The sequence below is a fragment of the Procambarus clarkii genome, chromosome 53 (genome assembly GCF_040958095.1).
Source record: "Procambarus clarkii isolate CNS0578487 chromosome 53, FALCON_Pclarkii_2.0, whole genome shotgun sequence".
NCBI classification, from domain to species: Eukaryota; Metazoa; Arthropoda; class Malacostraca; order Decapoda; family Cambaridae; genus Procambarus; species Procambarus clarkii.
The window spans coordinates 10,512,225-10,539,128 of record NC_091202.1 but is presented as its reverse complement, the minus strand read 5'-3'; the positions used below and the strand labels follow the sequence as shown (position 1 = coordinate 10,539,128).

Sequence of the window (26,904 nt, the reverse complement as noted above, 5' to 3'; positions counted from 1 at the left end):
AGGAGGTAAGATGCAAAAGCCTCCCAAACCTCCTTAAGCAGGATGCAGGAAGCCGAAAACCTCCGGAAAGAGGAAATTGAGGAACCCAAGGGAACCCAGAACCGAACTCATATTAAACTCTTACAGGAAGAGGGGGGGGAGAGGAAAACCCCTCACCCTGTAACAAGAAGCCCCGCACCGAAGGTACCAACACCCAAGCGGGGTCAAATGGGGCCCAAGCCCCCCAAGTCAACTCTTCCCCAGCCCTGGGATCCTCCACGTCAGGATCCAGGGCCGAGCCGTCCTCCAAACCCTCTGTCTTTGGAGAAAGAGAGTCCACCGGAAAAGCAGGGATGAAGGGGTCCTGCTGGCGTGACCTAAAAGCTCCAACAGGAGGAACAGGCTCGAATGCCTCTGCTGCCGATCTGGACGGGGCAATCCCTGAAGCTGCCCGAGACTCACCACCAGGCAAATCCTGCCCCGACTTCGAAACGCTCAAGAGAGACGTTTGAGAGCCGGGAGCAGAGGGGGTTGAGCAGGATGAACCACAGCAGAGGAAGGACTAGAGGGTACAGATGAAACCAAAGTTGAGGCGACTAACAACCCCCAAGTCCGGGTCCCTATAACCAAAGCGGGGCAGTTGAGGGGCATCCGGAAAGGGAAGCAACCTTGTGCGTTGCAGCAGCCTAAACCACGCTTGCACCCGAATATCAATCTCAGTGGACTGGGTGAATTGGAGTACAAGCAAGGAACACCACTCGCAGGACTCAGTGTCAAAGGTGTCACTGACCCAACAAGCAGCATGGCGGAGGCAAAGACAATGATTGTCACCCTGAGTCAAGGGAACAGATTGAAGAGCAATCTTCAAACTTGCATAAAGCGAGGTGGGACTCAGAGGTCTCCTCCATCAAACCAAGGAGCCCCAAAGGGGAAGGGGATCCCAGGGCCCTTATGCTGACTGCTAAGGGAAGCCCAGGCGAGGTACAGCTAACTGGTTATCCCAGAGCTACCAAGCAAACTAACTAAAAGCTGAACGCCTGCAACATGTGCAAGCACTGGGACCAAGTGGATAGCCATCAAAATCATACAAGTGGTCTTACAGCCACACCAGGCAGACCCACACCAGACAAAGCAAAACAAAAACCCTGCAAAAAGACAAACGTCTCCAGGGGGACCAGAATTGGTCACTATGCATATATCAGACAGCTGCACAGTACCCCATGCCCCAGACAGTGACAAAACTACCTCCTACCCAAGGGCAAACAGGACATAGAACCCCCTTCCCAGCTGAACCCCAAAGGCAGGCAATCATCGAGCAGCAACAGAACCTCGCAGAGGTAGTTCCCAAATGGCTCAGAGAAGATAACCCTAGGCCGCAAGAGGAAGTACTTACAGGGCACATAGGGAAGGTGGACTTAGGTGCATGCAGCCCAAGTACTCATATTACTCCTGGCTCGCACTCCACCAACACTGAACAACACCGCTATGCAGTACTGCTCAAAGGATGGAGCCAGAGTCAATCGACCGCCACCAACACAACAGCCTTCTGAACTGAGAAGAGTAGCCGGCATTGAGGTCTGGGACCCCCCCCCCCCCGTCCGTCTCCTGGGGTGGGGGGGTTGCGCAGACGGAAGCACGGCGGTTATGGTGACATTATGCTTGTTTGCTTATTTTTGATTGGGGAGTTCTGCTTGCTAGTCCGGCTTTCAGTTTGCAATTTTTGACCAGTGGTTTGTTTAGGAATTCCTACCTTTCTGGATGGCTGACCGGGTAGATGGCAGACAAAGACTGCTTCCAATTACACGGGGGTGTATTTAGGCCATTACTCCTTGTGCCTCTCCTTGAAGGGGGGCCCAGGTTCTGGCTCTGGTCCCCAGTAGGCCTAGAACTCCATCAACTGACTGTTGCCATGGTCCAATATATGCACTTCATCTTGGTGTAGCTCCAGGAAGCTGAAGTAGCTCTCCACAGAAATATTAACTTAAAATACATTTTATACAGAATACTACTCAAATGTTGTACTACAGTATATCTTACATTTATTGAGGACTCATTTTGGCGTATGAAAGACAATGAGGGGAGAGGGGGGGGAAGGAGGAGAGGTGTTAGTGTTTGGAAGGGGAAGTCCCTTTCCATTATAACATCAGGTACTGATGACATTTCTAGGATACTCTCTCCTACATTTTGCAGGCATGGCCACAACTATTTATTTATTTATTTATTTATTTATTTATATATATACAAGAAGGTACATTGGGTTTGCGAGAATACATTGGATAGTACAGTATTTACACTCTTGTAAAGCCACTAGTACGCGCAGCGTTTCGGGCAGGTCCTTAATCTAACAGATAATTTTAAGTAGGTAATTTCTATCAGAATTGATAAATGATAAAGATACATTGCAAGAGAAAAATGAGATGAGAGAGCTTAGTAAGTATATTAAAGCACATTGTTATATTAAAGCTCTGATTGATTACATTGACAGCTTGATTAGTAATTTAAACAAGACTAATAGACACCATACAGCAGATTGACAGCTGTTACGACCCTGGGTTCTCCAGTGGAAACCAGAGGTCAAAATTGAGCTATTAAACTTCCTAAGTAGTACAGTTGCTCTTTCTCAAAGAGCATTTAAAGACAGAGCTGGGGGTTGATTATTAAATAATATCATAGGCACCAACTTTGCTTACTAATACTTTCTAATCATTCATAAAGTAACAATACGTTGCATAGGGGAAGATCTTTAATGTGCTTAGCTGCACGATCAATTAGGCTCCTCCCGGCACCACGATGAGGGAGGCAGCAGGTGGTCGCGAGGAGCTCGCTCTTCTCTTGGCTGGTGGCGTGAGGTTAAGACCTACTCTGTGGCTGTATCCCTACTCTCCTTCCTTCTCCTCTTACTTATTTCCCTTACCTGAAGTTCCTGTACCCTTAAGTTAAGTATTATATGGTGTAAGTGTGCCTACTCTGGTAGTAACGATTGGTGAGACCTGGGGATAGTATTTTGCCAGTGTTTGGGTACCCCTAAGTGTTGTGTTTTGTATTAGGGTCCCACGTGGTTTCACTACCCTAAGCTGCATCCAGCTTCAGTGCTTATCCAGTAGTACTTTACCCTAGCTTGTTATTAGTGTAAACCTTGTATCCTGCCTACGTGGACCAAGGCTTTTAACGTAAGATAGTGTGGTAAAGTTATTATTATTATTGTTATTGGTGTGAGTGTATATGGGGGATTGTTAACGGGTTAATAAATAAGTACATGAATTACAGAGTATCTCTTCTTCCAAGGTGGGAGCGCAGTGATCAACCCTTAGACGAACATATTTGGTCTTGTAGCAAGTTATTACTACTGTGGATAGTTTATTTTGGGGGCCGGGCCTTTTAGCTCTCCCATATTTGATACTCCTGTCTTCTAACTACCTATACCCCTTAATAGTACCAGTACCCCATAGAAGCCCCACTCATATCAGTTATAACAAGTGGTTGGCCTGTCCGGGAGGAACATTATAAGTGTAAAAAATTAGATTCTTGAGTGCCAAAATTAAAATTTTTTATTTCCGCAGAACGGTTGTGTGCTAGCCTAGGGTCCAGCTCATCTAGCAAAGGACATTCTTGCACTGACTGGACACCCAGCTGGATCCCTTCACGATTAAGGTTAGTGTGGCCTTGTGTTAGGGGCCGTGCAATTTTTTGTTTTTTTCCAATTTTTATTTTTTAATTTTTTCTTTGGCTGGAAGCTAAAATTATTAGTGATGTCTTCTGAAATGCAGAACCTGGCAAGGGAGCCTTCAGTGGTAGAGATAAAGAAACTTAAAAAGTCTAATTTAGTATTGTTAGGCCAGGAATTTGGCCTAGAATTAAATGTCGCAGATAAAAAGTGGACTTTGGTAAATGAAATATTAGAACATTGTATTGATGAACAACTATTGGCAAGTGATACACCTTTATGCCAGCCTAGCCAAGCAGAAAGTGCAACTCATAGGGAAAGTGAATTAGCTTTAGAGTTAGCAAAAATAAAATTAGAGGAGCAAAGACTCAAAACCGAGGAGGCTAAAATTAGAGCGAATGCCACTGGAATTCCACCTGCCGGGGATTCAAACCCCAGGCATTATGAGAAAAAGCATAATTTGCCTGAATTTTCCGAGTCTGACCCTGAAAGGTTTTTCAACCATTTTCAGAGAGTGGCCACGTCCATGAACTGGCCAAAGGAAGAGTGGGTGAAAATCCTACAGGGAAGACTTAGGGGTAAAGCACAAGATATTTTTATAAACATGCCTGACGACGAGTGTTTCGAATATGATAAAGTCAGAGAATGTATTTTGCGGGCATATGAAATTACTCCTGAAGCTCACCGCCAAGTTTATCGTAACCTTAGGCCTACTCACAACCAACCGCTCACTGAATTTGTGAATGATCAAATTCGATTATTTGATAGATGGATTCGCTCGGCAAAAGCCGAAACATACGAGGCTCTCAGGAACTTAATTTTAATGGAGCATTTTATAGATGTTATGCCAGAGAACGTATCACAATACATTAAAGGAAGGATAGAGTTAAATTCTAAAATAGGGGATTTGGCCAAGTTGGCAGAAAACTACCAATTGGTGGGCAAAAGGCCCAATAAAAATAATTATACCCCACAGAGTAGCAAACCTTATACCCACAGCCAGTCCAGACCAGCTCATTCTAACCCTTTACCTAATGCACCTTCTGTTTCAGACATAACTAACCCTGTTAAAGTGTCTAGCCCAACGGCACCTAAAGGTGAACCGAAGGGTAATTCTGTTAGTAATGTCTCTTCTCCCCGACGTTTTTGTGGTCACTGTAATCGTTCAAACCACAATATTAGCCGTTGTTGGCAACTGTACCCTGAAAAAAGACCCAATGCTCTAGTTGTGACACAGGGCTTGAGGCTTTCAGAAGGGTTAGGGAGTAAGACCTCCAACCCACAGTGGTTGGACTTGCTTACCCCATTCTTATCGAAAGGGAGACTACTTTTGTCTGAGGGTTCTTCCTGGAAGGACGTGGTGATCTTCAGAGACACCGGTGCCATCCAGACTTTAATTTTAGAGAGTGCGTTGCAAGGTGCCAACACTCTCGACACTGGAGAGGTGGTACTGGTCGAGGGTGTCACTAGTGATACTCGGGCAGTACCCCTCCATAAGGTTACCCTGGAATCTGATTTCCACAAGGGTGTTTGTACAGTCGGAGTCACTTCATACCTACCTTTCCCTAATGTTGATGTAATAGTTGGTAATGATTTAGCAGGGAATAAGGTAGGGGACTCCAGACTGCCTATTATGTTGCCTACCCCTAAGGTTTGCCTGGATCCACCCGCCGCAGAGGATAATGTTGTGTACCCTGCGTGCGCGGTGACCAGGTCTATGGGACTTAAATGTAAGGGCAGCCCTGTGCTTGCCAAGGTGGTAAATCCCGAGGTCACGAGGAGCTTTCCGAGTGGTGAAAACCAAGTGGACCTCGCGGACACATTCATGGCCCGACTCGATGACGTGGCCGAGGACATTGTGGAGAGCCTGCCACCGCCATCTACTGAGAGTAGTGGGGAGGTGGAGAACACTGTTGAGCCTCGGCCAATGGCATCTGACCAAGGCCTAGATGCCTCCTTGAGTGAGTTACAGAAAGCTGACCCCACTCTTGCAGATTGTCATGAAACAGCCGTCTCTATGGAGGAAATTGTAGACGCAGCAACTGGGTACTACTACAATGATCGGATTTTGATGAGAAAATGGAGACCACAGAGTGCTCCCTTGTCAAATGAGTGGGAGGTAGTCCACCAGGTTATGTTGCCGACTTGCTATAGAGAAAGGGTTTTGGCAGCTGCTCATGATGATCCTATGGGGGGACATCAAGGTATTAATATTACGTATCACAAAATTTTAAAGTATTTTTTCTGGCCCAAGCTGAAAAGCGATGTGGCTAAATTTTGTAATGCGTGTGTTGTTTGTCAACTGGTTGGGAAACCAAACCAGACTCCACCTAAAGCTCCTCTAAGGCCTATTGTCGTGCCAGAGGAACCATTTTCTCATGTGGTAATGGACTGTGTTGGACCATTACCTAGAACTAAGTCTGGTAATATTTACCTAATCACGATGATGTGTATCACTACTCGTTACCCAGAGGCTTTTGCTGTAAGGAACATCCGAGCAAAAACTGTTGTTGCTCGTATGTTGCAATTTTTTTCCACTTTTGGACTGCCTCGGGTCGTGCAAACTGACAATGGTACTAATTTTAAGTCTGATGTTTTCGAGCAATTTTGTAAGGAACATGGAATAACTCATAAGGTTTCCAGCCCATACCATCCACAGAGTCAGGGGGTAATTGAACGTTTCCATCTAACTCTGAAGCAGATGTTGAAGACATCGTGCGAGAGTTCCCACACCTTCTGGGATGAGAATTTACCGTATGTTTTGTTTGCGGCTAGAGAGGGATTACAAAGTTCACTGGGCTGTTCTCCTTTTGAGTTAGTCTTTGGCCATAAAGTTCGTGGACCCTTGCAAATGTTACAGGAGAATCTGTTAGGGAACGTAACGTTATCCGAAGGTTCGGCTTTCTTTGCGCAACACCACCAGAGACTCAAGGACTGCAAGGCGGCTGCATTAAAGTATCTTGGCAAGGCCCAAGAAAAGATGAAAGAACGTAACGATGCTAAATCTAAGTTACGGGTATTTCAGCCTGGCGACCCTGTCCTGGTATTAAAGCCTCGACTAGGGAACACTATGTCCCACAAGTACGAAGGCCCCTACATTGTGACAGAAAAGACTGGGGACCTCACGTACAAAGTGAGGCACTCTGACAAACGTAACCAGGTAATGCTCATACATGTAAATCGACTGAAGAAGTTCCAGGGCCCCAGGCCCATTGCACTAACCAATGTTTCCATTTCCAGTGAGAGAGGGGATGATTGTTCTGGGGACCCAACTAATCTCATTTTCAATAATTCTAGTTCTGTGAATGCTGTGGAGGAACTGTCCCATTTGCAGATGGCCCAACGTGAAGAGGTGCAGTCGTTGGTTGATGAATTCTCCAGTCTGTTCGGGGAGGTCCCGACCCAGACTGATGCCATTTGCCATGATGTCGAGTTGACGGACTACACTCCCATTCGCCTTCAACCCTATCGGATGAGTCCAGAAAAGAAGGCCATCATACGGAAGGAGGTCGACTTCTTGCTCCAGCACGGCCTCATCCGGCCGAGCCAGGGCTCTTGGTGCTCGCCCTGCCTTTTGGTCCCCAAACCAGACGGCTCATGGCGATTATGCACCGACTATCGGCAGCTCAACAAGGTGACCATTGTGGATGCCTATCCGCTGCCCCTCCTCGAGGACTGCATTGACGAGTTGGGAAATGCCAAGTACGTTTCGAAATTCGACCTCTCGAGGGGGTATTATCAAATCCCACTCACTGAACGTGCTAAACAGCTCACTGCGTTCGTGACACCCGAGGGTGTTTTTGAGTATCAAGTGTTACCGTTCGGCTTGCGTAATGCCCCTGCCACGTTCCAGAGACTCATGAACTCTCTACTCGCTAAGGTGCCAAATTGTCGGGCGTATTTAGATGATATCGTGCTGTTTGACAGTAATTGGGCTGACCACATAGCTAGGTTACGCCAGTTGTTTGCCATCTTGAAAAGGGCAAATCTTACCTTAAATGCTAAAAAGTGTCATTTTGGCCAAGGCACAGTGACGTACCTCGGTTATGAAGTGGGCCAAGGAAAAGTGTTACCTCGGCAAGATAAAATCAATGCCATTCTGGAGTATCCAGTACTAAAGTCTAAAAAGGACGTTCAAAGATTTATCGGTATGTGTGCGTACTATCGACTTTTTTGTCAGAACTTTTCCAGTGTTGCCACTCCTCTCACAGACTTGTTGCGGAAAGCCGTTAAATTTAAGTGGTCATCAGACTGTGCAGAGGCATTTAAAAATTTGAAATTGATCTTAGCTTCCGCCCCAGTGCTTGCTAGTCCAAGGTTCGACCGACCGTTTAAAATTCATGTTGACGCGTCTGACTCGGGTGCTGGTGCAGTGTTGTTGCAAACTGGGGATGATCAGGTGGAACACCCAGTATATTATTACTCTGTGAAATTCGACAAGGCGCAACGCAATTATTCAGTGGTAGAAAAAGAGGCGTTGGCGCTAGTGTTAACATGTAAAAAGTTCGAAGTTTACCTCACAGGTAATATAGTGGAAGTGTACACGGACCATAACCCACTAGTCTTCCTGACTCAGATGAAGGGTAAGAATAAACGCATCCTCAGGTGGGCGTTGTACCTACAGGACTTCAATCTTTCCATTACCCACCTACCGGGCAGACTCAACGTGATAGCCGACGCTCTGTCCCGGTTGCCTGAATAACATTCATCTGAGCCACAGAAAGCCATTTACCAACCGTCATGCTTTAGTTAATTTTTTTTAGGTTCTCCTGTGACATTAAATATTCCGTGTCCAATTTATTTACTTCCCTGTTCTTTTATTTTTGTTGTGTATGTTTTTTTTTCTTTCAGAGAACTCCTTTGTATTTTTTTTTTTTTTGCAGAGAAATTGCTTTTGATTGATTTTTTGTTTTTGTCATGTTTTTCTTTTTGTTCTCTGTATACTCTTACAAAAAAAAAATGACTACTATTCTAGTAGTCACATTTTTTTTTTCTCTGAAGGGGGGAGGAGTGTTACGACCCTGGGTTCTCCAGTGGAAACCAGAGGTCAAAATTGAGCTATTAAACTTCCTAAGTAGTACAGTTGCTCTTTCTCAAAGAGCATTTAAAGACAGAGCTGGGGGTTGATTATTAAATAATATCATAGGCACCAACTTTGCTTACTAATACTTTCTAATCATTCATAAAGTAACAATACGTTGCATAGGGGAAGATCTTTAATGTGCTTAGCTGCACGATCAATTAGGCTCCTCCCGGCACCACGATGAGGGAGGCAGCAGGTGGTCGCGAGGAGCTCGCTCTTCTCTTGGCTGGTGGCGTGAGGTTAAGACCTACTCTGTGGCTGTATCCCTACTCTCCTTCCTTCTCCTCTTACTTATTTCCCTTACCTGAAGTTCCTGTACCCTTAAGTTAAGTATTATATGGTGTAAGTGTGCCTACTCTGGTAGTAACGATTGGTGAGACCTGGGGATAGTATTTTGCCAGTGTTTGGGTACCCCTAAGTGTTGTGTTTTGTATTAGGGTCCCACGTGGTTTCACTACCCTAAGCTGCATCCAGCTTCAGTGCTTATCCAGTAGTACTTTACCCTAGCTTGTTATTAGTGTAAACCTTGTATCCTGCCTACGTGGACCAAGGCTTTTAACGTAAGATAGTGTGGTAAAGTTATTATTATTATTGTTATTGGTGTGAGTGTATATGGGGGATTGTTAACGGGTTAATAAATAAGTACATGAATTACAGAGTATCTCTTCTTCCAAGGTGGGAGCGCAGTGATCAACCCTTAGACGAACATATTTGGTCTTGTAGCAAGTTATTACTACTGTGGATAGTTTATTTTGGGGGCCGGGCCTTTTAGCTCTCCCATATTTGATACTCCTGTCTTCTAACTACCTATACCCCTTAATAGTACCAGTACCCCATAGAAGCCCCACTCATATCAGTTATAACAACAGCACATATAAGACAGCAATGAACACAATGGTAAAGATGTTCAGATTGGGTACATAAAGATTGGGAGACTGGGTAGCAATAGATACAGATAAACAAGATTAATAAACACCATACAGCAGAATGGCAGCACATATAAGAAGACAGCAATGATCACAATGGTAAAGATGTTCAAATTGGGAACATAAAGGTTGGGAGATTGGGTAGCAATAGATACAATGCAATTTTAAGGCAAAAAGTGAAAAACTATGAAGATGAAATTAGGTACTTTTTAGTATTGATTTTGAATGATGTAAAAGTTGGACAGCTTTTCAATTCAATAGGGAGTGAGTTCCATAAACTGGGTCCCTTTATTTGCATAGAGTGTTTACACAGATTAAGTTTAACTCTGGGGATATCAAAAGAGATATTTATTTCTGGTGTGGTGATAATGGGTCCTATTACATCTGTCCAGGAAGAGTTTCAGAGCAGGATTTGCATTTAAGAACAGGGTTTTGTAAATGTAGTTGACACAAGAGAATTTATGGAGTGAGATTATGTTTAGCATGTTTAGGGAGTTAAACAAGGGGGCTGAGTGTTGTCTGAAAGCAGAGTTTGATATTATTCTGATAGCAGATTTTTGTTGGGTGATGATGGACTTGAGGTGGTTTGCAGTGGTTGAACCCCATGCACAGATACCATAGTTGAGATAGGGATAGATTAGTGCATAATATAGAGAGATGAGAGCAGAGTTAGGTACATAATATCTGATTTTGGAGAGTATACCAACTGTTTTAGAGACTTTCTTAGTTATGTGTTGTATGTGGGTACTGAAGTTGAGTCTCTTGCCTAGGAATAGACCAAGAAACTTTCCATCATTTTTATTGCTAATGTTTACATTGTCTATCTGAAGCTGAATTGCATTTGTAGATTTGCTTCCAAATATTATGTAGTAGGTCTTTTCTATGTTAAGTGTTAGTTTGTTGGTTGACATCCATAAGTGGACTTTTTTTAGTTCATTATTAACAACATCATTTAGTGTATGTGGGTTGGGGTTGGAGTAGATGAGGGTAGTATCATCAGCAAACAAAATAGGTTTCAGAATGTTAGAGACATTAGGCAGATCATTGATGTATATAAGAAATTGAAGAGGTCCCAAGATGCTGCCCTGTGGCACTCCAACGGTTATTGGTAGAATGGGAGAGGTTATATTATTGATGGCTACACATTGGTGTCTATCACTAAGATAGGATTGGATATAGTCCAGGGCATGGCCTTGGATTCCATAATGATGGAGTTTACATAAGAGGTAAATGTGATTAACAGTATCAAAGGCCTTTCTCAGGTCAATGAAGAGTCCAATCGGAAACTTGTTTTTGACAAGGGCTGAGTAAATTATATCAAGGAGACTAATAATTGCATCGTTGGTACTCTTTTGAGAGCGGAAGCCAAACTGACAGGGGCTAAGAATGTCGAATTTTACGAGATAGGAGTAGAGCTGTTTGTAGGTAATTTTTTCAAATATTTTTGATAGTATGGGTAGGTTCGATATTGGTCTATAGTTGTTTATGTCTGCTGGATTACCGCCTTTATGAACTGGCGTTACTCTTGCTTTTTTAAGGATATCAGGGTAGGTATGACACTAGGGATTTGTTGAACAGCAGAGCTATAGGTGGCGCAAGGGCATGGGAGGCGCTCTTGTATACAATGGATGGGATTTCACTGATGTTCCCAGTTTTGGTTTTTAGTGAGTGTATGATGGACACAACATCTGTCGGGCTGACTGGTGAAAGGAGAAGAGAGTTTGGATAGCTGCCTGAGAGATATGTGTTGATATGTGCCTGAGTCTGTGGGATTTTACTTGCAAGGTTAGCACCAATCGATGAAAAGAAGACCTAGTTGAAGACTTGAACTAGGACCTAGTTGTGGCTCACTGGTTGCTTGTCTTGCTTGTTCCCAACCCAAATGGTGCAGCTTCATGGGCTGCCCAAGCCTCATTACCATCTAAACCCCACTCCGACTCCGAAACCCTCAGACGTTTGGTAGCTGGAAGCAGGGGGTGAGCAGAACGAACAACAGGGGGCAGGACTAGGGAGCGCAGACAGAACCAAAGTCGAAGTGACTAACGCCTCCAAGTCCGGGTCCCTATAACCAACACGGGGCATCCAGGCGGACAACCAACCTAGCGCGTTGCAGCAACCTAAACTTAGTATGCAACATGGATGCTTCCAGTACCGTAATATCAATATCATCAAAATGGGTAAATTGGAGAACAAGCAAGGAGCCCGTCTCGCAAGACTCCGGGTCAAAGGTGTCGGTAACCCAACAGGCGGCATGTCTGAGGCACAAGCGGTGACTGTCACCCTGAGACAAGGGGCATACAGCAACCTTCAAAATCGCACGAGGCAAGCTGGAACTTGGAAGATGCATCAATAGGTTCACCGAGCCCTGACAAGTTTTTCCTGGGCCCATAGGCTAACTGCTGCGAGAAGCCCGGGCATGGTGTTGCTAACCGGTTGTGACCCAAAGCTAACAAGGGGGAGATCAAAACACTGAAATCCCTGCAACGTGTACAATCACAGGAGTCTAGTGGAGGTCTACCAATAGAAGTGAACCTATAGCCACACATGACAGACCCCCACCAGGCAAATAACAAAAAGAAAAGAACCACCCCCCCCCCCCGCACAACGTCCCCAGAGGTAACAGGAAATGGCTGCTGTGTAGGTAAGCTGGCTGTGCCATGATGCCCCAACCAGCAACAATACCACTCCCTACCCAAGGCCAAACAAGGGCCACGAAACCCCAGCTGGCCACAAGAGTGGGGGTAAATGCCGAGCAGCAAAACCCCTAAAGAAAAGGCGTCCTGAATGCACCCGGGAAGGTCACCCTAGCATGCAGGGATAGTACTCACAATGCGCTCAGGGAAGGTCACCCTAAGCGCATGTAACCCCAGTACACTTGGTTACACCTGGCCACCATGCCTCAACACTGCAGAGAATACCACTGCCTTGAAGTTACCTTGAGATGGTTTCGGGGCTTAGCGTCCCCGCCGCCAGGTCGTCGACTAGGACTCCTAATTGCTGGACTGGTCAACCAGGTTGTTGAATGAAGCTGCTCGCAGCCTGATGTATGAGTCACAGCCTCGTTGATAAGGCATCCTTTAGAGGTGCTTATCAAGTTCTCTCTTGAACACTGTGAGGGTCGGCCAGTTATGCCCCTTATGTGTAGTGGAAGCATGTTGAACAGTCTCGGGCCTCTGATGTTGATAGCGTTCTCTCTCAGAGTACCTATTGCACCTTTGCTTTTTAACGGTGATATTCTGCACATCCTGCCATGCCTTCTGGTCTCATTCGACAACCACCCTAGATCGCAATAGTCAATGAACTGGGGTTGCTGGGTAGCCGGCATGTAGGGTCCATGTCTCCCCCCTCCCCTTCTGATGGGGGGGGGGGCTGTGTGGACGAGCTGCACGGCGGTAGTGTGTGACGTTTGGTTGTTTGATTGTTTCCTTGGGAATTGGGGGAGTTCTGCAACTCTGTTAGATTTTTGGTTGTACTTCTCTTACCATGTGGGGCTCTGTTTTGTTATGCCTACCTTCCTGGGTGCCTAACCCTGGTCAATGACAGATTAGTTAAGTCCCCAACCAAAGGGGGGGAGTTTTCCAGGGGGAAAACAATGTGCTTTGCTCATTGCTCCCTGTGCCTCTCTGAGGGGGGGGGGGCCATGTTCTGGTTAGTGGTCCCCGGTAGGCAGAACTCCATAGACTAATGCCCTGGTCTCATGATGTGCATATTAGCCCAATAGTGCCAGGAAGCCAAAGGGGCTCCTCACAGAAAAGTATCCAAAACAGTAGACATTCTCTTCAAGATTAGATACATGTACTATGTACTTTCTCCTGCCTTGGAAACACTATTATTCTTTCATCTATCCATATCTGACCTATGGTATCTATGCCTGGGGATCTATAACCAAAAATTATCTTTGACCACTAATTACTCAACATGAATCAGCAATCAGTGTTATTACAAACTCCAGTCCTAAACAGAACTCAGCACCCTTACTGAAATCCTTGAATATGTAAGTATTAAGTCACTGCACATCCTCGTGAGTGTGCTCTACATGTATAAAACTCCGCACTGCAATGTTAATCCTGACCTTAAGCACTTCATTGAAGACTGTAACAGAACCTATGTGCATCAAACAAAAAACAAGTATATTTTTGACTTCCCAAGAGTGCAACTTAACCGATGCAAAATTGCTCTGCAGATCAAAGGTCCTAAACTATGGGATGACCTCCCAAATGAAGTTAAAAATTGCTCTTGTCTTATCCAGTTTACAAGAGAAACTAAGGAATACCTTATTAACTTTACTTAACTAATTTTCCCTAACTTTTTCTCATCCTACATATCAGCCTGTTTTTTAATGTTATTGCAATTATTACTTATTAATTACCTCTTATTTGTTGTTTCTAAATACTGTACCGCTGTTCCTATATATATCATAAAGCATTATTATGTTATTTTTCTTATTCTCATCTACTTTTAAAAATTAGTAACGTCATATGTACTGTATGTACTGTTAAGTGTCCTGTTCGTTCTCAATGCACAATCAAGAATTCCAGTTTCAAATCCCGGGCAGGACAGAAATGGTTGGGCACATTTCCTTTCACCTAATTTAACTTCACCTAGCAGTAAGTAGATACAGTGGTACCTCGGAATACTAGTGTCCCTGTATACGAGTTTTTCGGAATACGAGCAGGATTTCCTTGAAAAATGTGCCTCGGAAGGCGAGGGTTACCTCGGAACACGAGATCGTTGATATGCATACAGGCCGACCTAGCGCGTGGTGGTACAGCGATTGTCACCCCTCCGCCCCTCAGTTTACCAGTGCCTCGCGCCCAGTGACTATCCCACGTCAATTCTTCACCCGGATTTTCAGTGTTTTGTTGGATTTTTGGTTATTTGACCATAAAATTTTTTATTATATATCTCACCATGGGTCCCAAGAAAGCCAGTGGTAAGGATCAAGGCAAGAAAGCCCATGTGAGGATGACAATAGAGGAGAGACAACAGATCATTCGGAAGCATGAAAATGGTACACATGTTACTGAACTTTGTAGGCAGTACAACAAAACCACATCAACAATATGCACTATACTTAACAAGAAAAATTAGATTATGAGTGCTAAAGTGGCAAAAGGCATAAGAACAATGACAAAACAAAGACCACAAATACTTGAAGAAGTAGAAAAGTTGTTATTAATTTGGATACACGACAAGGAATTAAGGGGTGATAGTGTTTCAGAGGCCATCATTTATGAGAAAGCCAGGGTATTGCACGAAGACCTTGTAAAGAAAACCCCTAGAATGAGTGATGCAAATACGTAAGAGTTTAAGGTAAGCAGGGGCTGGTTTGAAAAATTTAGAAAAAGAAGTGGTATCCATAGTGTTGCGAGGCATGGGGAGGCAGCCAGCTCAGACAAACCAGCCGCTGAACGATTTATTGAAGAATTTAAACAGTTTGCAGAGGCTGAGGGATACCTACTGCAACAAGTGTTTAATTGTGACGAAACAGGACTGCTTTGGAAAAGAATGCCGAAGAGGACATACAATACCAAGGAGGAAAAATCCTTGCCCGGACACAAGCCTATGAAAGATAAGTTTACGCTTGTGCTGTGTTCAAATGCGAGAGGCGATTTGAAAATTAAACCCTTGCTAGTGTATCATTCTGAAAATCCAAGGGTTTTCAAACAGTATAAAGTGCAGAAAAACCAAATGTGTGTGATGTGGAAGTCTAATAAAAAAGCATGGGTGACTAGGCTTATTTTTTCAGAGTGGGTGAATGAAGTACTGTGCCCTACCATAGTAAAATATCTGCAGGAGAAAAATTTGCCACTCAAGGCCGTGCTACTCCTCGACAATGCTCCTGCTCATCCTCCAGGATTGGAAGATGAATTGATGCAGAGATACTGTAAATTTCTCACAATAAAGTTTCTTCCTCCTAACACCACTCCTCTAATTCAGCCTATGAACCAGAAAATCATAGCGAATTTTAACACTTTCACTCGGGGATGACGCAGCATTGCGTCATCCGTTTACTGTCGGTAATGCCGGGGATGACGCAGCATTGCGTCATCCACTTTAAAAATTCGCCAAAAATCAGGTTTTTATCCAATTTTTTTGGGACTAGTTTTAAAATGTGCGCCGATGTCTTCCCATTTTCTTTGTTGCGCCTAGTGGCCCGCAGGCGGCGCGGCACACGCCGTCGGCCCATTGCTTTCGCTCCACTGTTGTGACCGGTGTCGCCTCCCCTCGCGTCTCAAACGTGTGAACATTTCGGCTATTTTCCGTGGCTATATTTCTTACTGCGGCTTCAGAAACTATCTACGCTTACTCCACGATGGATAGTGATCATGAACAAGGCCCTTCCAGGAAGAAAAGCAGAAGCTGAGTAGTGTACAGGAGAAGTACAAGCATGTGAGACTAACTCCCTCTAAGTTTCAGGCTGTATTTGACGATTTGTCTGGGTCATCTAGTGATGAAACTGATGTTGGTATTGATACTGATGCAAGTAGTGAACATTTAGAAACAGAGACGGCCGATGAGGATTTTGATAGTGATGAAAGTGAGGAAAGTGAGGAGTCTGAGGTCGAGACTGCCACTCGTGCAACGCGCGGTACTGGAGCTCGTGCTAGAGCCAGACGTACCACACGTACCCCAGCACCAACAGATTCTGATGATGGATGGTGTAGTGACAATACTGCACCCTTTGTGGACAATTTTACAGGTACACCAGGCTTGACTGTTCCTGTACCTACCACTGTTCTTGGTTTCATTCAACTCTTTCTGACAAAAAAATTGCTGAAATATATTGCCTATGAAACAAATTTATATGCTTCCCAAAATAAGGCAGGTACTGGGCAAAGGACAAAGCACAGATGGCAACCAGTGACAGTGAAAGAAATTGCTAGATATATGGGACTGACGATCTTGATGGGTATTTGCCCGTTGCCAAGACTTGGAATGTATTGGCAAACAGGCAGATTCTGGCACATGCCTTGTTTCAACACCTTCATGACAGGTAAGCAATTTGAAATGATTGCTAAATATTTCCATGTTTATAACAATAAGTCCATACCACAAGGCCAAGGAGTCGACAAACTTATCAAAGTTCGCTCACTCATGCAATATCTCCTGAATAGATTCAAGAGAATATACATTCCCAATAAAAATTTGAGTTTGGATGAAGTGACAATGCCATGGCGTGGCCGTCTATCTTTCAAGACCTATAATCCCAATAAACCAGATAAATACGGAATAAAGCTCTACATGCTAGCTGAAGCCACCAGTGGCTACATTTATGATTTTGAAATCTATTCAGGAGTTGGGAAAACGACGATTGACACAGTTATGGCCTTGATTGAACCACTGAAGGATAAAGGTTACCATTTATATATGGACAACTATTACAATTCAGTCAGATTGAGTGAGGCACTACTTCAAGTAGGGGTATACACCTGTGGTACCCTCAGACTGCAGCGTAGTGCACCTAAATCCCTTCAGATGCAAGCAAAGGGTAAAGTGCCAATAGATAAAACTTTACTCAAACGCAAGGACAATACTTTCATAATTTTGTGGAAAGATAAACAAATTGTTTCACTCATAACAAATTGCCACAATGCAGAAACACAACAGGTTCAACGCAGAAAACGAGTACGGAATCGTGATGGAACAACCTCAGTGCAGTAGGTAACTATCAACAAGCCGAATGCAATCTGTGGCTACAATACAAACATGAAAGGTGTTGATCACTTTGACCAAATGATCAAATATTATCACTTCACAAGGAAAACACACAAATGGACGAAGAAAATGACCTTTTATTTTGTGCAAATGGCTATCTACAATGCTTTTGTGATGTACAACTACTACACAACAGATAGAAGGAAACTGACATTACTCCATTTCCATGAACAAGTCATCACTGCACTATTGTTCTATAAGTCTAGTAAATGGCCTGAGGAAGATGATGACATCCCACATGCTGCTGCTGTCAATGCCACTGGAGCCAATGTTGCAACACCAGGACCATCAACACCCAGAGCTCCAACAGCAGGACCTTCAGGTGTGAGGCGCCCACTATTCACTTCACCTGTACCTGCAGACTTACCTTCATCGTCTGAGTCAGAAGACGAGGCTGTGATTATCACTAGTGGTGCTTCTGCTGCAACAAGACCCTGTATTGTGGATAATCCAGACCGCCTCAAAAGAAACTTGTCCCATACCCAAGTAAAGATACAGAAGCGTCTGAGGTGTCGTGTGTGCAAATTGTCGGGTAAAAGGAAGGACACACACTATAAGTGCAAGACGTGTGATGTGGCATTGTGTCCTGCACCATGCTACAGCAGATACCATCGAAAGAAAAAATTCTGGGCCGATAAGCAGTAATGCTTGCCCACCATCCACTCCACCTATACAAAACATGGGTTGACCCTGCAAGAAACGTTTTCCAGGAGCAGGTGGAGTGGATAAAACAAATGTTCAACCCATGTCATGTTCAACACACAATACTGAGGTGGTAAGTACAAATTTTTTTATTATTTTTTTTTTTTTTTTCATACTTTCTTTCTTGATGTTACCTAGCAGTAAAATAGGTACCTGGGTGTTAGTCAGCTGTCACAGGCTGCTTCCTGGGGGTGGAGGCCTGGTCAAGGACCGGGCCACATGGATACTAAAAAAAAAAAAGCCCCGAAATCATCTCAAGATAACCTCCCGTATTGTACAGGCAATGTTGTTCTTCAATTGGCCCTTATATGCACATATCCATCTGAAGAATTCAATTAGGAACATTTTCATACCTAAATGAGCGCTGTAACACGAAAATTGAGATTACCACCAGGAAATAATACTAAACATTTGTGGGCGGGAATTGGGAGTGTAGCTGGAAGGCGTCTGAGCGCTCGCTCACGGCTAACGCGTGGCCCGTCTTCAACTCGTCGGCGGTTGGAGCGTGACCAGGTTTTTTATTTTATATGCTAATGTTCCTCTAGAGAATTCTATTATGAACCCATTGAGACCAAAATGAAAGACCTAGGACGAAAATTGAGGTGACCAAAGATCAGAAAGAATACCAGGAAGTAGCCTAAATGAACAGGCACATGCAAATGACCTGCTACGGATGTGCGATAGGTTTGCCTTAAACCAGCAAATAGTAGAAGCAACTAGGAAGGAGAACACGCTGGACCTCATTTTCACTAATAATGATGAATTGATCAGGAACATAATGATTACAAATACCTGTTACTCAGATCACAACTTAATTGAAGTTATGACAACCATGGGGAGTAGACCTTCAAAACCAGTCCAGATTCCCGGTGGAGGAGATTTCAGCAAATTCAACTTCAATACTAAACAGATAAACTGGGAGCAAATAAACCAGGACTTCACAGAAATAAACTGGGAAGAACAGCTAGAAAATGCAAACCTGAACCAGTGCCTGGAAAAAATAAGCTCAGTAGCACTAGAAATATGTTCAAACCGCATACCTCTAAGAAAAAAGAGGCAGAGATGCAGATTGGAACGGGAACGTCGTTCCCTATATAGGCGAAGAAAACGAATCGCGGAACAACTTGAGAGTCGCACCCTATCTCAAGAACGGCGAAGAAGGTTAGGTAGAGAAACAGAAACAATTGAACGGAAGCTACAAGAATCATACAAAACCCAGGAGAGGCAAAGAGAGCAAAAGGCCATGAGTGAAATAGAAAGAAATCCAAAATATTTTTTCTCCTATGCCAAATCAAGATCAAAAACCACATCTAGTATCGGGCCCCTGCAAAAGGGAGATGGAACTATCACCGATGACAACAAAGAAATGAGCGAGCTACTGAGGACGCAGTACGACTCTGTTTTCAGCGAGCCATTAAACACACTAAAGATTGATAACCCAAATGATTTTTTCATGGATACGATACCAACATCAAATCATATATCAGACGTCACCCTATCCCCACTGGATTTTGAAGAAGCCATAAACAGTATGCCTATGCACTCTGCACCAGGCCCGGATTCTTGGAACTCCATATTCATAAAGAACTGTAAAAAACCACTATCGCAGGCCCTCCACATTCTGTGGAGACAAAGCCTAGATACTGGCGTTATTCCTGATATACTAAAAACAGCAGAGATAGCACCACTTCATAAAGGAGGAAATAAGGCAGAGGCAAAACATTACAGACCGATAGCACTAACATCGCACATCATAAAAATTTTTGAGAGAGTGCTAAGAAGTAAAATCACAAAATACATGGAATCACAGCAACTCCATAACCCCGGACATCATGGTTTCAGAACAGGGCGCTCTTGCCTGTCGCAGTTGCTGGACCACTATGATATGGCATTAGATGCTATGGGAGACAAACATAACGCTGATGTAATTTACACAGATTTCGCAAAAGCTTTTGATACATGTGACCATGGTGTTATTGCACACAAAATGCGTTCAAAAGGAATTACCGGAAAAATAGGCAGATGGATCTACAATTTCCTGACCAACAGAACCCAATGTGTAATAGTCAACAAAATAAAATCCAGCCCATCAACCGTGAAGAGCTCAGTCCCCCAGGGTACTGTGCTTGCTCCAGTACTTTTTCTCATCCTCATTTCGGACATAGACAAGAACACAACCTATAGCACTGTATCATCCTTTGCAGATGACACTAGGATCTTCATGAGAGTAGGCAACATAGAGGACACGGCAAACCTCCAGTCAGATGTAGATCAGGTCTTTCTATGGGCTACAGAAAATAATATAGTGTTTAACGAAGATAAGTTCCAGCTCATGCGCTATGGAAAAAATGAAAATATAAAAACGGAAACCACGTACAAAACTCAGGCAAATCATAACATAGAACGAAAAGGCAATGTAAAGGATCTGGGTGTACTCATGTCGGAAGACCTTACCTTTAAAGAACACAATAAAGTAGCCGTCACAACTGCAAGAAAAATGACAGGTTGGATAACAAGAACTTTTCACACTAGAGATGCTATACCGATGATGATACTTTTCAAAACGCTTGTGCTCTCTAGAGTAGAGTACTGCTGCACAATGACAGCACCTTTCAAAGCTGGAGAAATTGCTGACCTGGAGAGCGTGCAGAGATCCTTTACTGCTAGAATCCACTCAGTAAAACATCTAAACTATTGGGACCGACTAAAGAGCCTAAAACTGTACTCCCTTGAGCGCAGGATGGGAGAGGTACATAATAATTTACACGTGGAAAATATTAGAGGGGCTGGTCCCAAACCTGCACACAGAAATAACATCACATGAGACCAGAAGATGGCAGGATGTGCAGAATACCCCCGTTGAAAAACAGAGGTGCAACAGGTACTCTGAGAGAGAACTCTATCAACATCAGAGGTCCGAGACTGTTCAACACGCTTCCACTACACATAAGGGGCATAACTGGCCGACCCCTCACAGTGTTCAAGAGAGAACTGGATAAGCACCTCCAAAGGATACCTGATCAACCAGGCTGTGACTCATACGTCAGGCTGCGAGCAGCCGCGTCCAACAGCCTGGTTGATCAGTCCGGCAACCAGGAGACCTGGTCGACGACCGGGCCGCAGGGACGCTAAGCCCCGGAAGCACCTCAAGGTAACCTCAAGGTAAGGTGACCAGAGTGAAAATAGTGAAAACATTTTATCCCGTTTGCACGCTCCTGGGTAACTCGTTCGCACTTTCTCTGTTTGCTGTGGGTAATTAGCCGGGCTTTTGGAGTTTATATGCATTTAGTGCTGTAGAGAATTTTATTGCGAACACAATGATACCAAATTTAATCTCATAAAACGAGAATTGAGGTGACAAAGTTGAAGAGAGTATACACTTTTCGGAATTAACGTGCGCTCCCGTGACACACTGGGGCCCATATCGCACAGTTGAGGGGTGGCGCGCGGGGTGCGCGAAAGTGTTAAGAAACTGTATGAAAGGGTACTTTTCCGGAAATGTTTTGAAGTGACTGAAGCCACAAACCTCACCCTTAAAGAGTTCTAGAAACACCATTTTAACATTTGTAGTGCTTTAAAACTCATTGACAAAGCCTGGCAAGAAGTGACTCAAAGAACCCTGATCTCTGGCTGGAGAAAATTGTGGCCTGAATGTGTGACAGAACTAGACTTTGAGGGGTTTGAGCCTGTAAATGATGCGCCTATTGTTGAGGAAATTGCTACTCTGGGCCGGCAAATGGGCTTGGAATTGGATGGTGATCATGTGGAGGAGTTGGTGGAAGAACACAATGAAGAACTGACCACCGAAGAACTCCAAGCCCTTCAAAAGAAACAGCAAGACGATGCAGCTGATGATTCTTCAGTGGAGGAGGATGAGGCAGTAGTGAATGTCCCTTCTGCAGAAATTAAGAACGTGTCAGATGTGGGAAGAGATTCAAACTTTTATTGAAAAGACTCACCCAGAGAAAGCTGTAGTAGGCCGTTGCCTTAATCTTTTCAATGACAATGTGATGCCTTACTACAGAAACAGCTTGCGAAGATGGGAAAAACAAGCTTCCATGGACAGATATGTTGTGAGAAAATCGAGCAGTGAGCCACAACCAGGACCTAGTGGTACTCAGGCAAAACGTGCCAGGGAGTGCACACCAGAAAGGTCCTCACTGCCTGATGTGATAATGGAAGGGGACTCCCCTTCCAAACGGTAACATCTCTCCTCCTCCCCCCTCCTCACCATCTTCCATACGCCTACAGTATTCAACAACAAGGGTAAGTAATAACTTGAACATAGTTTTGTAAGTTTATTTAGATGAATTAGGTATAAAATTTAGTTTGATGTGGGGTTTTTGGGGTAGTCAGGAACAGATTAATTCATTTCCCATTATTTCTTATGGGGAAATTAGCTTCGGAATACGAGTTTTCGGAATACGAGCTGTCTCCAGAAACGGATTAAACTCTTAATCCGAGGTACCACTGTACTCGGGAGTTAGTAAGCTTGTTATGGGGTTGCATCCTGGGTAGGGTCAGTAATTTGACCTTTGGGGTGGCGGGGGACCTTGATATAAGCCTAATGGGTATGAATACTCACTGGCTTCCTGTCCCCTGACACAATGAATTATTGTTATTATTATTATTATTAAGGTCAGGATTGGCATTGCAATTCAGAGTTTTATAGATATAGAGAACACTTTAGAGTATGTGCAGAGATTGGATATTTAGCATGTTCAAAGATTTTAGTAAGGGGGAGCAGAGTGGTGTCTGGGACTGGAATTTGTGATTGCTCTAATTGCTGATTTTTGTTAGGTAATGAGGAGTAGGAAGTAATTAAGGGTTGTGGATCCCCAGGCACAGATACAATAGGCGAGATATGGATAATTGAGTGAAGAATACAGAGTAACTAGGGCAGGGCAAGGAACATAGTACAGTATCTGATTTTGGAGAGAATACCTACTGTTTTAGAAACCTTTTTGGAAATACCTTGTATATGGCAATGGAAATTTAGCTTATTGTCAATGTGAACACCAAGGAACTTCCCATCTACTCTACTCACAATTTGGGTATTGTTAATTCTTAGATCAATTTGATTGTTGGACTTGTTACCATACAAAACATAAAAAGTCTTGTTAATGTTAAGGGTAAGTTTGTTAGCATTCAACCACAAATGGACTTGATTAAGTTCAGTATTCACCATGCCATTTAGAATAAGTGGGTTAGCATGTGAGAAAATGAAGGTTGTATCATCAGCAAATAGAATTGACTTCAAATGTTGAGTGGCATTTAGAAGAGTGCTGATATATACATATTTATTTACTTGAGCAGTCTCCGTGGTGTAGTGGTTAGACACTCGCCTGGCGTTCCGCGAGCGTTATGTCATGGGTTCGTATCCTGGCCGGGGAGGATTTACTGGGCGCAATTCCTTAACTGTAGCCTCTGTTTAACGCAACAGTAAAATGTGTACTTGGATGAAAAAACGATTCTTCACAGCTGGGATCGTATTCCAGGGACCTGCCCGAAACGCTACGCGTACTAGTGGCTGTACAAGAATGTAACAACTCTTGTATATACAGTGGAACCTCTATTAACGAGTTTAATCCGTTCTGGCACCGAGCTCGTTACCTGGAAAACTCGTCTTTGGAAACAAATTTCCCCATTTAAAATAAAGGAAATAAATTTAATCCGTTCCACTCCCAAAAACATCCATACTTGTATGACATTTTTTAATGTCAATAATACTGCACATGTAATTATAAATGTTTTGTTGTACTGTTTTAACATTTACTTTACCCTATGAAGAGTCGTTGCTGGCTTGAGGGAGACGATGGGGAGGTGGGAAGGAGGAGAGGGGTTATGGTGTGGATGGAGAATCCACCTCTGAGTCAGGCGGGCTCTCTCTCCTTGGGATTTTCACCCCACTGGGACCGGGTTATGGTTCACTATCACTGGCTCTTCGTTTCTCTACTTTTGGAAAGAACTTTTCTATTGACAATTGCTTTTGTCTTTGTTTTAGGATGTCCCTAAAACGAGACAGCAAATTGTCATTAAACATGTTCACACATCGGGTTGTCACTGCTTGATCAGGGTGATGTTTTTCCAAGAATGCGGTCACCTTTTCAAACATTCCTAACACTTCCCTGATCTCACTTGAAGAGGCAGCAGCATCCTCCCGTACCTCCTCCTCCCCTGATGAGAACTCTTGTTCCTCCTCTTGATTAATCTCCTTCTGAAGTTCCAGGAGTTCCTCAGTGGTCAGTTCCTCACTGTGCTCCTCCACTAACTCCTGCACATCAGCAGCATCCAACTCCAGACCCAAAGTTTGCCCCAGATCAACAATATCATCCACTAGATGCACTTCCGGGTCTTCCACAGGTGCAGATGCAGGTGCAAGACCGAAACCTTCAACGTCTCGCTCAGGGACACCCTCAGGCCACAGGTTACGCCATGCAGAGTTAAGGGTCCTCCTTGTCACTCCTTCCCAGGCCTTATCGATCAAACGTAAGGCACCCAGGATATTGAAGTGGTTCTTCCAGAATTCTTTGAGGGTCAGCCCTGTATTGTCAGTCACATCAACACACCTCTCCAACAAGGCCTTCATGTAGAGTTTCTTAAAGTTTGCAATGACTTTCTGGTCCATAGGTTGAAGGAGTGGAGTGGTATTGGGAGGAAGGAACTTGATGGTGATGAACTGATTTTCGGGATACAATTCATCTCGCATCTGTGGAGGATGTGCAGGAGCATTATCAAGCACAAGCAAGGCCTTGAGTGGCAACTGTTTCTCTTCAAGATATTTCCTCACTGAGGGGCCAAAAACATCATTGATCCATTCAGTGAAGAATATCCGTGTGACCCAGGATTTCTTATTGGACCTCCACATCACATTCAGTCGCGCCTTATACACTTTACATGCCTTGAACACGCGTGGATTTTCTGAGTGGTAGACTAGCAGCGGCTTGACCTTGCAATCGCCACTTGCATTGGCGCAGAGGACGAGAGTAAGCCGATCCTTCATTGGTTTGTGGCCAGGCAAAGATTGTTCCTCCTGTGTGATGTAGGTCCTCTTCGTCATTTTCTTCCAAAACAGGCCAGTCTCGTCGCAATTAAAAACTTGTTGGGGCAAGAACTCCTTTTCAGCAACAAATTCCTGGAACTCTGGTACAAATTTCTCAGCAGCAGCTTTATCAGAGCTGGCAGCCTCCCCATGTCGCACAACACTGTGGATACCGCTTCTCTTCCTAAATTTCTCAAACCATCCACGGCTTGCCTTAAATATCTCCTCCTCTTCAGACGACGCACCTGGTGTCTTCCTGACAAGGTACACATACAACTTCTTGGCCTTTGCACAGACAAGAGCTTCAGAGACACTATCGCCATGCAATTGCCTTTCATTCATCCAGACTAGCAGTAGCTTTTAAACCTCTTCTAGGATTTGTGGACGTTTCTTGTTAACCTTGGTAACTCCTTTAGCCACCTCAAGCGTCTTAAATTGTTCCTTATTCTTCAGAATGGTACAAATCGTTGATGAGGTCCTGCCATACTCCCTGACGAGATCAACCACACGCACACCACGCTCGTGCTTTGCTATTATTTCCTTCTTCACTTCCACAGTAATTGTCGCTTTCTTCCCCTTGCCAACACTGTCTTTAGCAACCAGCTTCTTTGGCGACATCGTGCGTTACAAATTGCAGTCACAAAACCGCAAAAAAACAGAGAAAAACGCAAATAAATCCAGAGGGATGCTTGTCGTGTGAGATACAACAACAACACTGGCGTCGGAGGCGTCCGAGAATTTGCGAGAACCCGCGAGACGCTAGGAAGCGCCATGTGGTTCCACTCGTTAATAGAGGCGAGCTCGTCAATAGAGACAAATTTGCTGCGAGTGGCTTGCTCGTTATTGGAAAAACTCGTTAACAGAGCCACTCGTTAATAGAGGTTCCACTGTATCTCAAAAAAAAAAAAAAAAAATCTCAAATTTATTTATATACAAGAAGGTACATTGGGGGTTAAGAGAAAACATAGGAATGATGTTGATTTTACAATCTTGTAAAGCCACTAGCACGCATAGCGTTTTGGGCAAGTCCTTAAATATATATACTTAAATATATATAGTCCTAGATAATTTTTAGATAATTTACAGTAGAATTGACAAATGTTTATAGGTACTTTACAGCTTTACTTTACATTTACAGGTAATTTTTTAAGTAGATAAATTACAGTAAAATTGACAAGTTTTGTTTACGGTATTTGTTATATTCTGTACTCTTTTTATGTTACTGTATTTAAAATTCAAATAGAAATAGTTTTTAAAGTATGTATCTTAATAAATTTGAACCTTATATTATTTAACATCAACAAATTAGATTTCGAATGTTAAAACCAATTTCAACCAATTAAAGGATGTATCCATTAATATTAAAAAAAAATTCAAACTGAAATAAATATATAGACACTGCTTTTAGCAGAAAAGTGGTGCTGTTTCTGGCGGGGAAAAAAAAAAAAAAAAGAGAATTGCGCAGCGCGTCCCGCAGGCGAAGCGCGGACAGTACAGAGTGGTATATAAATAGCCAAGGGAAGAGGGATGATGCCCTCATTTTGCTCCTGCCTCGGACCGCCGCACTCGAAACTACCCTCGACCACGGCGAGGGTAAGCCGCAGCCATATGGTCTGAAAGCTACAAATATTTACAATGGGGTGGGGGGTAGGGGTGGATAACATTTCCTCTTCAAGCACGCGCACATGAATGAACTAGGTTACTTAACTGGAAGCACTCGTGCAACATAATTTACACGATTTCTCAGGATTATTATACTTCTTACAAGCATATACAGTATTCTAGGAGT

The 26,904-nt window shown here is 43.8% G+C and overlaps 3 protein-coding genes across 3 annotated transcripts in view; 1 reads left to right on the top strand and 2 right to left on the bottom strand.

Moving 5' to 3' along the window:
* Positions 1-26,904, bottom strand: part of LOC123767097 (mitochondrial translation release factor in rescue) — a 98,104-nt gene that overhangs the window by 41,259 nt on the left and 29,941 nt on the right. The gene's annotated exons all lie outside the window — the stretch shown is intronic.
* LOC138352322 (piggyBac transposable element-derived protein 4-like) lies at positions 14,564-17,317 on the top strand. Its single transcript, XM_069304703.1, has 2 exons — positions 14,564-14,611; positions 16,001-17,317. The coding sequence occupies exons 1-2, from the start codon at positions 14,564-14,566 to the stop codon at positions 17,315-17,317; spliced, it is 1,365 nt and encodes a 454-aa protein (XP_069160804.1).
* Positions 23,994-25,457, bottom strand: LOC138352321 (tigger transposable element-derived protein 1-like). Its single transcript, XM_069304702.1, has one exon. It carries the CDS (start codon positions 25,455-25,457, stop codon positions 23,994-23,996), a length of 1,464 nt encoding a protein of 487 aa, XP_069160803.1.